The sequence below is a fragment of the Euleptes europaea genome, chromosome 4, assembly GCF_029931775.1.
Source record: "Euleptes europaea isolate rEulEur1 chromosome 4, rEulEur1.hap1, whole genome shotgun sequence".
Classification (NCBI taxonomy): Eukaryota; Metazoa; Chordata; class Lepidosauria; order Squamata; family Sphaerodactylidae; genus Euleptes; species Euleptes europaea.
The window spans coordinates 20,027,573-20,040,456 of record NC_079315.1 but is presented as its reverse complement, the minus strand read 5'-3'; the positions used below and the strand labels follow the sequence as shown (position 1 = coordinate 20,040,456).

Genomic DNA, 12,884 nt, shown 5'->3' with positions numbered 1-12,884 from the left:
TTGTTTGTTTTCCATTTTATCATAAGAACATAAGAAAAGCCCTGCTAGATCAGACCCAGGCCCATCAAGTCTAGCCGTCTGTCCACACAGTGGCCAACCAGGTGTCACTAGGAAGCCCACAAACAAGATGACTGCAGCAGCACCGTCCTGGCTGTGTTCCACCGCACCCAACATAATAGGCATGCTCCTCTGATACTAGAGAGAATAGGTATGCAGCATGAATAGTATCCATTCTAACTAATAGCCATGAATACCCCTTTCCTCCATGAATATGTCCATATGAATATCATGAGAGTGTTTTTCTCCCAGAGGTTTTTCTGTCCAATTGGGGGGCTGCCGTCTTCTAGGCCTTGCTTAAGCCATAAGGCTGCTTCTTTTTCATGGAGATTTTCATTAGCTTGAAAAAAGAGCTGTTCCTAAAGCTGGATGCGACTTCCCCAGGAAAAGCTCAGCATTCTGTATCGTAGAAAAACAGCGCGGAGACTCCTCTTGAAAAGCACAACATGAGCTAGTTTACAAAGTTTCTCTGCTTTCATGTTCACTGCACTTTATTGTGGGTATAAAATGACATTTGTGTGTTGAGTGGATTATCATGCTACCTGTATTGTTACATGGAGCAATTTGTTGGGGTAATACACTATGTTGTATATTAAAATTCACCCTCAAATCCAACAGATGCTTCGGTAATGCTCTTTTACGTTTGTTGATTTTAAAATGAGCTGAATACTTTTTTTTTTTAGTAAATTGAACTTTTAAAAATTAAACTGGGGGGGAAATACTTTACCATGTCAAGATTTAGTTTTTTATTTCATTTCAACCTCTCTCCATAACGAGAAGTTTTCACTTTTTAATGAGCCTACACAGAGGCTGTACAATTTTAGAGCCAGCGTGGTACAGTGGTTAAGAGGGGCGGTTTGGGGCGGTGGCCTCTGATCTGGAGAACCGGGTTTGATTCCCCACTCCTCCACATGAGCGGCGAAGGCTAATCTGGTGAACTGGATTTGTTTCCCTACTCTTCCACATCAAGCCAGCTGGGTGACCTTGGGCTAGTCACAGCTCTCTTTGAGCTCTCTCAGCCCCACCTACCCTCACAGGGTGTCTGTTGTGGGAAGGGAAGGTGATTGTAAGCCGGTTTGATCCTTCTTAAGTGGTAGAGAAAGTCGGCATATAAAAACCAACTCTTCTTCTGTTTCTATGAACGGAAATCTGGGGAAAGGGCACCATTGCTGAACAAAGAAGTTGAGGAAATCAGTTTGTGCAAGATGAGGAAAATGAATGTGAACAGGCAAAGAGAGACCAGGCAGGGTACTGAGGCACGTACAGACTTGAGAGGGGGTCACAACATAGTTTACAGAGGAATCAGAGGAGGAGACTCAGCGGCTTCCAAAGTACTTCCTTGGAAAGAAGGACAATAGATTTAATTTTATTTGGTTCACTAGGAATGGAAAAGATAATTTTCAGCGCTCAGTGGCAATCGATGGTATGTACTCAGCCTAATTCTTTCACATGTCCGTGACCAGGTGGCTGTTCACTCGGGCTTAATATAGCATGAACATGGAACACAGAGGGTAAAGGAGCTTGCAGGAAAGTTACTGTAGAGTCCAGTGTCACTTATGCACCAGTTGTTTGCCCCAGCTTGGATGCTATTGGGAAGCAGCTTTTTCCCTCCAGCTTCCCCATAGCATCATGGTGCTTTGGTGCACCTCCCAAGTTTTCCTCGTCTTTTCTGTGGCCTTTCCCAAATCTGCTTTGTGGTGATGTTTTGGGAAAGACAGCAGTGAAACCAGGCTAGCTTCCATGTGGACAAGAAAGTCCAGATCTTCCCGGTCTTGCCCACGTCAGTGCCCATGCCACTGCCATTTCCCTATGCCAATCCCCTGCCACAACCATTTCTCTGCTACTAGAGGGCTTTGTTTCTTTTTTTAAATCGGCAAAAAGTGTATCAGTATAACATTATAATTATCTGTGATGTTCTCCAATTCCCAGCGTTCAGTTGAAAAATAAAGTTCTATCCCCTTTTGTTACATAAATATGTCTTTCTCCTTATATCTTCACATGAAAAGGGCTAGCGATATTTTTTAAAAACCCTGGGAATTCAGATAACGTAGATAGGTTGCTATAATGAAATGTCAACTGATTTTTTTAAAGCCCTCTGTGGCATGAGAAATGGCCCCTTTTGGGGACTAGGCAGGAAAAATATGGAGAAACCACACAAACCTGTCCCAGGTATCTTACCAGAAGCTTTATACAGGCACTGCTCTTGCTGGGCCAGCCACACTGATCACACTAGTCCATCTGGACCCTCATCGGTGAAGAAGCCTATTGATTCCACAGGCCTGTCACCCGTCCAAAAAAGTGCTTCATCTTTGCCCCCAAAAGGTTATTTGGGAAGTGACTGTGGAGTGTAAGTACAGTGTCCCTTCCATTTAAGTAAGATTTTTCTTTCCATACAGCTGTTTTATGTGTGTAACCATTCAGCTGGGTATGAAGGAAGTGAGAGAAATTAGCCTGTTTTCAAAATGCAATAGTCTACCACTGCTTTTAACTTCAACGGCAATATTTCCTCTCTCGATGTGTGTTCAAAATATGACATGACGCTCATGCCTCTTGAAGGGGCAGAAAAATGAACTCCGGTTTTATTTTAGTTCTTTATGCATGGACAGAGAGATGTTGACGCAACAGTCAAAAGAATGTCGAATTTATTCTTTTTCTTCTCCGTGCGTGATGGTGTAGCAGAGAGCTTTGTAATCCAGGTTTCCGGCTGCATCAATAGGAGAGCTCTGTTCCATCTGTTCCATCTGTACATTAAAAAAAAAAAAACAAAGAAGGGAAAAGTTTAACAACTGGGCTTCAAAAGGCAACAGCAAAAGGATTCTGAAGGCTGGAAACCAGTTTCAGCTTATCAAATAAAAAGCCAATGTTGTCAGACTCGAGACACAAATATAATCAGCTTCAGAACTCTTAACAGCTCAAAGTAAACATTTAAAAAGTTCTTCTATAGTCTATTTCTTGGAGGTGCCTCATCAATACCACTTGGGAAGGGTGCTGAGTCAGTGGCACAACAATTGTTTTGCATGTCGTAGGTGCCAGATTCAATACCTAGCATCACCAAATTTAAAGGATGAGGTAGTAACTAACAGCGCTTTCCTGAGATGTGGCATGTGGAGAACGACGGGGAGGAGGCACCACCTCCAAAGCCGTTTCCTGCACGCCCAGACACACCAAAAAAGCCTTTTAGAGGCGTTTTTGTGTGAAATGGGGCCTTTTCGCCCCATAGAGAAAAGCAGGTGCAGCCTTGCTCTTCTCCGCGCTGGTGTTCCCAGGGCGAAAGGGGACAGGAAGCTGCCTAATGGCAGCTCCTCCTCCCGGCCCAGCCTGGGAACACCTTCCGGGACACCGAAACACCTCCTGGGATGCCGGCGCGGGCCTTTACGCCGGTGGAATGCCCCGTCGGTGTCCCAGGGTGGCGCTGCCATGGGGGTGCCCAGCATCCGGGCCTCCCTGCCAGCACTGGGGCCACTAACATTGGCATAAGTTGCCCGGGCGCCGGCGCCCTTACGCCAGCACAGCGCCTTCCTGGCCTCCTAAGGGCTTTTGCCCTTGAGGCTCAGGAATGCACTGTAAGTAGGTGATGTGAAAGACCTAGACCTGAGAGCCTGGGGAGCAGCTGCCAGTCTGAGTGGACAGTACTGAGCTTGGATAGACCAATGGTCTGATTTAGTAGAAGGCCTCGTGTGTTCAAGATTCTGACATAAATGGTTTGCCCCTTAAGGACAGCAATCAGGTTGAACAGAAGCAACCCATCTGTGGGAACAGGACTTTGTTTCTTCATGTGCCAAAAGTTTAGTGTTAAACAGTCACACACATGAACACATAAAGCTGCCTTATACTGAATCAGACCCTTGGTCCATCAAAGTCAGTACTGTCTACTCAGACCAGCAGCGGCTCTCCAGGATCTCAGGTTGAGGTCTTTCACATCACCTGCTTGCCTGGTCCCTTTCAATGGAAATGCCGGGGATGGAACCTGTGACCTTCTGCATGCCAAGCAGATGCTCTACCACTGAGCCACAGCCCCTTCCCAGTCTATTGGTAATGGCTAACAGTCAGCCTGTAAATAATTCTCAGACAAGTCATGAGCATTTTCTATAGATCCTCAAACTCTAAATACAGCACACTGATCTTCAGGTTAAACGGTAAGCACTCCCAGCCCCTTGAGCAGAGAAGGGCTATAATTCAGTGGCAGAGCACATGCTTTGCCAGGGAGATCTCAAGTTCAATTCCTCATTTCTGTCTGCAAAAACAGCTGACATCTTACTTGGTACAAGGCAGTTTCATATGTGTACATCTCACACCTGGGATATTGGCAGGGGGAGGATTCTCTGGCCACGACAGAGTTTGCGCGAAAAGAAATGTACCTTTGATTAGTTCGATCACAGAATTTGAATAGGAAGGGAACTACTAATTGCACCAGAGATGTACACCCTTCCATCTACCACCCACCAGAAGCTGCAGCCATTTTCAGAACAACGAAATCCTTGTGACAACTTAGAAAGCTTTGGATAATTTTAATCCACGCTCATCCTAAAAATAAATAACACTCTTAAGTTGTAGTGACGAGGATACCAACCTCTTCAGCAGAAAACTTGTCACCCTGTGACATCAGTAAGCGTTTGAGACTGTTGAAGGAACAGAGAGAGAGAGATGGTTAATGACTCGTATAAGAGCTATTTTAAAATGCCGTATGAAAAGTAGCACTAATTCAGTGCAGGACATTAACACACACAAACCCCACTTTATTTGAGCCAGATTCCTACATAATCATTAGAGTCTGTCTGTGGCCTAATTTGAAGAAGAAGAGTTGGTTTTTATATGCCGACTTTCTCTACCACTTAAGGGAGACTCAAACTGGCTTACAATCACCTTCCCTTCCCCTCCCCACAACAGACACCCTGTGAGGTAGGTGGGGCTGAGAGAGCTCTTAATAGAACTGTTAACTTGCCCAAGGTCACCCAGCTGGCTTCATGTGGAGGAGTGGGGAAACAAATCTAGTTCACCAGATTAGCCTCCACCGCTCATGTGGAGGAGTGGGGAATCAAACCCGGTTCTCCAGATCAGACTCCATCGCTCCAAACCACCGCTCTTAACCACTACACCATGCTGCCGAGAAAGCAAGTACACCACTATACCAAGTAAACCACTACATCATGTAGTGGCAAGAAAGCAAGTATGAATGAATCAAAATTAATGTTGTAATAACATGCCATAACATAACAAAAGCAAGTATGCAGTTTATATAAATGTCATTCCCAGGGGTGACTTGATTTGGGGGGTCACATCCCGAGGCAGTGCAGGCAGGCATGGGAAGAACATAAGACTGCAGAGTGGGAAACCAGTGTGTTGCTTCCACACACAACCACTTCGACGTAAATCCTGACCATGCACCAGAAAGTTGGCATCTGCTCCCGAACGGCAACTGATAACTTATGAACCTGGGCTTATTCCTGCGTGTGACACAACGAAAAAGGTATCTGAGACTCTTCTGCCTCGTGAATGTCAATGAGACAGAACTGCAGAGGAAAACCCAGAAGCACACTCTAATCAGTTGAGGACATTAGGAAGAATTTTCTAACCGTTAGAGCGGTTCCTCAGTGGAACAGGCTTCCTCGGGACGTGGTGAGCGCTCCTTCCCTGGAGATTTTTAAGCAGAGGCTAGATGGCCGTCTGTCAGCAATGCTGATTCTATGACCTTCGGCAGATCATGAGAGAGGGAGGGCACCTTGGCCATCTTCTGGGCATGGTATGGGTCACTGGGGGTGTGGGAGGTGGTTTGGAATTCCCTGCATTGTGCAGGGGGTTGGACCAGATGACCCTGGTGGTCTCTTCCAACTTCCATCATGATTCTATGAGGAGTTAATCTGAGTCCAGGCTAGTTTTAAACATAACATCAATCACGCTCCTCTCTTTATCCGCCATGTTTGTGTTTGGGACAGATGCACAATTTAGGACACATCTTTATAACTCTTGTGGCCCCCAGAAGCCAAGCTTAATTTAAAAAAATTGCCCTCAAGTCACAGCTAACTTAGAATCATAGAGCTGGAAAGGGCCATACAGGCCATCTAGTCCAACCCCCTGCTCAAAGCAGGATCAACCTAGAGCAGAGGTGTCAATAACACCTCTGGGAGGGGCCATGGCTCAGTGGTAGAGCCTCTGCTTGGCATGCAGAAGGTCCCAGGTTCAATCCCTGGCATCTCCAGTTAAAGGGACTGGGCAAGGAGGCGATGTGAAAGACCCCTGCCTGAGACCCTGGAGAGCCGCTGCCGGTCTGAGTAGACAATACTGACTTTGATGGACTTAGGGTCTGATTCAGTATAAGGCAGCTTCATGTGTTCAAGGTGCGGCCCCTTGAGAGCTTTTATCTGGCCCACGAGCCAGCCGAGGCAGTCACCCCCTCCAGTCTCAATCTGGGCTGGCGAGGCATGGCCCTGCCCAACCAAGTGGCATTTATGTCATAACAATATGGCCCTCATAACAATTGAGTTTGACACCCCTGGCCTGGAATATCTCTGACAAGTCTTCGTCCAGCTGCTGCTTGAAGACTGCCAGAAAGGGGAGCTCACCACCTCCAGCCAATTCCACTGCTGAACGTATGGCGACCGCTGGTGAGGTTTTCAAGCAAGAGACGTCCAGAGGTGGTTTGCCATTGCCTGCCTCTGCATCACGACCCTGGTGTTCCTTGGAGGTCTCCCATCCCAATACTTGGCAGGGCCGTGCCTGGGGCAATCCAGGTCAGGGCGACTTAATGGATACAAGCTTGCAAATCAAATCTGAGATTGTGCTTGGGTGGCCCATACTTACTAATCCTTGTTAACGTTTCCTTTAGCTTCCGGGTCAAACATTTTAAAGGCGTTCAATATGGTTTCTTCAGTGTCCGTACCTGTGGAAAATGGGAGAAAAGTGAGGCTGGATCGGTAATGCTGTTCTCTGTGAGAAGCCCCCATTCATCTGCTGGAGGATGCATAATTCATTTTTAGTCATTGCTATTCCCTTCTAGATTTTGCTTAGGCTGAGCTACCTAGCAAGATCATGCGTTTTCACTTTAGGATTGCACTGTTAAAAGCACGGCCTTCCCAAGGAGGCCCAAGAAGGATCTCTGACCAATAATTGCTCTATTCTGGGTCACTTCTCATCTTTTACATAAGAACATAAGAAAAGCCCTGCTGGATCAGACCAAGGACCATCAAGTCCAGCAGTCTGTTCACACAGGGGGCAACCAGGTGCCTCTAGGAAGCCCCCAAACAAGATGACTGCAGCAGCACCATCCTGCCTGTGTTCCACAGCACCTAAGATAATAAAATTTATTTGCTTCTGAATTGTATGAGCTTTCCCCCCTATTATTAGATAACATATTTTAATTATGAATTTGTATTTGCATTTTAATATTTTATGGGAAATGTTTAATTATTTAAATTATGTTATGTTACTAATTTTAATGTTGATTTTATTCTGGTGGAATTTCCACCTTATTCTGTATTGTTGTTATGGGTTTTTTTGCTAATGCAATAAAGACTTGATGATGATCATAATCATAGAATGGGAAGGGACCACCAGGGTCATCTAGTCCAACCCCCTGCACAATGCAGGAAATTCACAACTACCTCCCCCTCCCACACCCCCAGCTACTCCATGCCCAGAAGATGGCCAAGATGCCCTCCTCTCATCATCTACTTAAGGTCATAGAATCAGCATTGCTGACAGATGGCCATCTAGCCTCTGCTTAAAAACCTCCAGGGAAGGAGAGCTTACCACCTCCCGAGGAAGCCTGTGCCACCGAGGAACCGCTCTGTTAGAAAATTCTTCCTAATGTCTAGGCGGAAACTCTTGATTTAATTTCAACCCGTTGGTTCTGGTCCGACCTTCTGGGGCAACAGAAAACAACTCAGCACCCTCCTCTAGATGACAGCCCTTCAAGTACTTGAAGATGGTTATCATATCCCCTCTCAGTCGTCTCCTCTTCTGGCTAAACATACCCAGCTCCTTCAACCTTTCCTCGTAGGACTTGATCTCCATGATGATGGTCATGATCTGGCGGTCCTCGACCAGAACCTTCTGGGTTCTGGCCCAGCCTGGTGGAACTCTCTATCAAGCGAGACTTGGACCCTGCAGGACCTGACCCAATTCCACAGGGCCTGTAAGACTGAGATGTGCCGCCAGGCCTAACAGTGAGGGTTTCCAACTGAGCTAGCCTCTGCCCCCATCCCTGCAGTGGTTTCCCTTTGATACCTTTTCTTGTTCCAATCCCTTCCTTTCCCCTTCTGTTCCTCCCGCTTGGCTGGTTATCCCTTGACTGGTTATCCCTGTTATTGTTCTGTGCTGTCTGGAATTTTAAAGTTAATAAGGTTTTATGTATAATTTATATTGTTTTGTATGTATTTTAGTCTTTTTTATATTTTATGGTTGTTAACTGCCTTGAGCCTGACGGTAGTTGGGAAAGGGCGGGGTAGAAATCGAAAAAAACAAATAAATCAAGGTTCTGAGGAAAAGGTGGACTTGGGATGAACGCTGGGATAGATGAACAATACAGTACAGTTTATTAAAACGGTCAGTGACCAGTAAAGGGATAGATGAACAGGTCGCTACTCATCTGACCTATATACTTTATTTAAAATATGTCCTGCCTTATTTACATGTGAGGAGTGCAGTGAAACCACAAGAAAAACAGTGTGCATCTACACTGCTATAGCCTACACCGAAACTTGAAACTACATCCCAAAAGAAAAGAAGAAGAGTTAGTTTTTATATGCCGACTTTCTCTACCACTTAAGGGAGACTCATATCTGCTTACAATCACCTTCCCTTCCCCTCCCCACAACAGACACCCTGTGAGGTCGGTGGGGCTGAGAGAGTGTGACTAGCCCAAGGTCACCCAGCTGGCTTCATGTGGAGGAGTGGGGAAACAAATCCAGTTCACCCGATTAGTCTCTGCCGCTCATGTGGAGGAATGGGGAATCAAACCCGGTTCTCCAGGTCAGAGTCCACCGCTCCAAACCACTGTTCTTAACCACTACACCATGCTGGCTCTCCAAAAGTGGTTTGACATTAGAAAGCACGGAGAAGCCAGAGGCATGTGTAGATAACAGCATAAGAACAGGTGTGTGTGAGAAAGAGAGAGGGGGGGAAATACTAGTTCCAAAGTCCAGAATTCCTCAGCATTGTCCTTTCTACCATGCTGCATTGGTGGTCATTAAACTAAAAGGAGAAACCAGTGGGGCTGGTGTAGAAAAAGCCACTATTTTCTCCCTGATTACTAGCTGGCTTTTTGAGAGCTTTTTAACAAAAAATAAGTAATGGCTATTTTGATGCAGTGAAATAACATTACTACAGTCGACAGCCATGACCTACTAGTTCTAGATTCTCAACCGTCAATTTTTTTTAGAAAAGGACGTCTCTAGCCCTTTTCATTGTGAAGATATAAATGGAAAGATGTAGGTTAACTTACCACTTAACTTTTCCCCAAATAGGTTCAAAAACATTGTAAAATTAATCGGCCCAGTGGCTTCTTTAAGCATGGAATCTAACTCATCATCTTTGACATTTGTTTTACCTAAGAGCAAAAGGAAAGTTATGTATTGTATCTCTGGAATATGTATATAAAAATAACATTTGTATTTGCTAAATAGGCACTTTCTCCAAAACTTTCTCCTTAAACAGAATTTTTTAAAATTGTATAACACATAAATGTTTCCTATGCTTTCTTATTTCCTTTGTAATGCTATGTGATTTGCAAAATATAGGGAGATTAAACTATTTGTATTAACAGTAAAATGTGAAATTAAACTTCAGACCCAATTCCTTCTTGCTGTGTGAGTTAATGGGATAGGAACACTTGGGGTGGACATAATGGACATTTTCTAATGTGCAGAATTTAAATAATACAAAGTAATAACAAAGAGGATATTATTATTTCACTGTACTTGCCTAGAGAAGCATAGGTATCTTTTAAGTCTTCTTTGTCAATGAAGCCATCTCTGTTCTGGTCAATTAATGTGAAAGCCTAGAGAAAGGGTTTATACAAAAACCTTACAATTTAAAAAACAACAAGTAGTTCTTTCTGATTACAATAATATTTGTATCCCTCCGCGGAACACATTCACTTTGATTTTAATCGCACTTATATAAATAAATATATTTAGGAATTCAACTTTATGAGGTTTTAACCTCAATTCTAAGGACACTTTCATGGGAATAAGCCCCATGGAGTAACATGGGCTCCTAGCACATTGTTCCACACTATCCGTATGGTCAATTTGACTTGAGTGTAATTTATGCTTCTCTCATGATTCTCTAGATTCCAGTTCAAACCTCCCAGGGCAAAAAAACTCTGAGATCCTGTCTACTTTATAGAGGAAGTCAAAGGCCATCTACCTATGTACTGTCCTCAGTTCTGTAGCAAAAACATTGACCTCTGTTATAACACTGTCATACGCTCCAATCTAAGTTCAGCTAGGCATATGCAATCAATTTTGTATCTGAAACAGAAGCTAACAGATTCTCATCTAACAAAAGGAGCTTTGACTCATGAAAGCGAATACAGGTTCCCTATCCCTTATCGGGACATCCAATATCCATACTGACCAGAAAACCAGAGTTTTTGAGCAGGCATGCAGGCATTGCTCACAGGCCCTCAGCAGCACACCAATTTGCTTCCTGGTGGTTCAATGTACACAAAATTATTTAAAAATATTGTTTAAAATTGCATTCAGGCTATGTGCATAAAGTGTATATAAAACATAATTTCATGTTTAGATTTGGTTCCCATCCCCAAGATATCTCATGATGTATATGCAAATATTCCAAAATATGGAAAGATCCGAAATATGCACCACTTCTGGTCCCAAGCAGTCCAGATAAGGGACACTCAACCTGACCCCTGGAAACTTTTGTTGGTCTTTAAGGGGCTATTGGACTCAAATTTTCTTCTACTGCTACAGACGAACACAGTTACCCACCTGAAACAGATCCTAATGGTAATCTATACTTTCCAACCTATTTTTTTTTTGGGAAAAGGAGACATTTTCTTACTTCCTTAAATTCTTGAATCTGCGTCTGTTCAAAGTTAGAGAAAACGTTGGAGGAAGCTCTGGCCGCCCGTTTAGCGCCACCTTCCTTCTTCTTGGTTTTTCTGCTGGCCTGAAATGAAGACAATATGAATTAACCTAGGAAAGTCTCATATACACGCAGCCAGTTCAGTCTAAGATATTCTGATATTAGGTAATGCAGATGACAACTTGTAGAGGATCCAAGACTCCTCTTTCGAGTGCAAGACACGCGGGCTTTAAGGCACACAACGTCAGTTCAACGGAAATTTATCAAATCAAAACACCACCAGAGAAGAACATGGTAATGAAAATGGCCTAGATGGTCTCTCTGTATGGGTTGAACTCACCATCTTTCCTGGGAAATGCTACTCTGCCTCTTTCCGTCTCTCTGGAAATGTGTCCTTATGAAGTGCCTCTTATATGAAGGGGAGGGTCTTGTCTTTACAGCTGGCGTGTCTCAAAGGAGATCTCAAACTTCTTGAGAACCCTGAGCTCACAATATCTCCTCCTTACATGGTCAGCATTGCAAGATACCTTCTGTTCCCCAGGGACGAAACGACGGTTGCTTGCACTTAAAACTGCCTACCCAGCTTTTTGCCCCTCATGGCTTGTACGAGTGAACATGGTAATATTATTCCTAGTATGAGCATAACAACATCACACAACATGGTTTTAAATTTTGGATCTGAAGTTGCTCTTAAATTTGCAAGAGATAGTGATTGGGTTGTTCTGTTAGGTAACAAATCATGATCTGAAGGAAGGAAACCCCCTTGTTTAGCAGAAGGGAGTTGTAGGATCCAATCCATCATTTTAATATGCTTATAGAATATGTTGCAATCTAAAAAGAAGGGAACTTCATATCTATCCCCCGGGCTATCGCAGAGAATGTGCACCATGAGAGCATATTGGCCACAATTTGAGTAACAGAGGAAACATTTGATTTTGCAGTTCCATGAATGGTGGCAATCTTTCAGCTGCAGGCTGCAAAAAAAAGAAACTTACCTGGAGAATTCATGACCAATCACTGGGACTATAAATGTCGTCTATAAATGTACCAAATAATCTAAATCAGTAGATGTGACACATTTGATAAATAAAGTATTTTTTCCACCAGCTGCTCCAACAAATATCTAGACAGACAGACAGATAGAATCACTGTTTGTTATTTCAATGGCTAGGGGCTAAGGAAAATGTAACAGTGAGGGGGCATGGCTTACTGGCAATGCATCTGCTTGACACGCAGAGGTTCCCAGGTTCAATCTCCAGCATCTCCACTTAAAAGGATTGTGTAGTAGGTGATGTGAAAGACCTCTGCCTGAGACCCTGGAGAGCCGCTGACCTTGATTGACCAAAGGTCTCGCTTAGTATAAGGCAGCTTCATGTGTAATAGGACTAATCATCCACTGATCATCTTTTTATGGATTAAATTTTTAGATCAAATATGTAGAAACTTGATCTGGGTGAAGTGACTGTGTCTTCTGAGCATCTCTTTAGAATGTAAGACGCTGCATTAGTCAGGAAACCTCTCTGAGGCATGCTTAATTCAACCTTTTCTCTATACAAATTACTGTTCTTTGGAAGTAAGCAGCTGATTTTATACAATTCCAGTAGCTAACCATGGAACAATCCAACCAACGGTAAAAAGACCAAGTCCTGTTGAATTCAGGGGGAGAGTTAAGCATCTATTCTCTCCCACTTTCTTCTGTTATGCCCACTGTTTACAAATATTTAAATCAAGATTAACGGTCCTTAAATTACTTCCAAGGATCACCAACCTCCAAAAGCTAC

General features: G+C 43.8%; 1 protein-coding gene across 1 annotated transcript; it reads right to left on the bottom strand.

Moving 5' to 3' along the window:
• Positions 1-2,683: 2,683 nt before the first annotated feature.
• On the bottom strand, positions 2,684-11,473 carry MYL5 (myosin light chain 5). The gene is made up of 7 exons (XM_056848068.1): positions 11,444-11,473; positions 11,080-11,187; positions 9,976-10,051; positions 9,497-9,601; positions 6,856-6,934; positions 4,628-4,676; positions 2,684-2,798 (listed from the first exon to the last, which is right to left on the bottom strand). Exons 1-7 carry the CDS (start codon positions 11,444-11,446, stop codon positions 2,700-2,702), a joined length of 519 nt encoding a protein of 172 aa, XP_056704046.1. The 5' UTR covers positions 11,447-11,473; the 3' UTR covers positions 2,684-2,699.
• Positions 11,474-12,884: the final 1,411 nt, after the last annotated feature.

Coding starts and splice junctions, on each gene's coding strand:
- MYL5 (XM_056848068.1), bottom strand. Junction 4,677..6,855: donor GGAAACGTTAACAAGGATTA/GTAAGTATGGGC, acceptor TTCCTTCAACAG/TCTCAAACGCTTACTGATGT. Junction 2,799..4,627: donor ACAAGTTTTCTGCTGAAGAG/GTTGGTATCCTC, acceptor TTTAATGTACAG/ATGGAACAGATGGAACAGAG.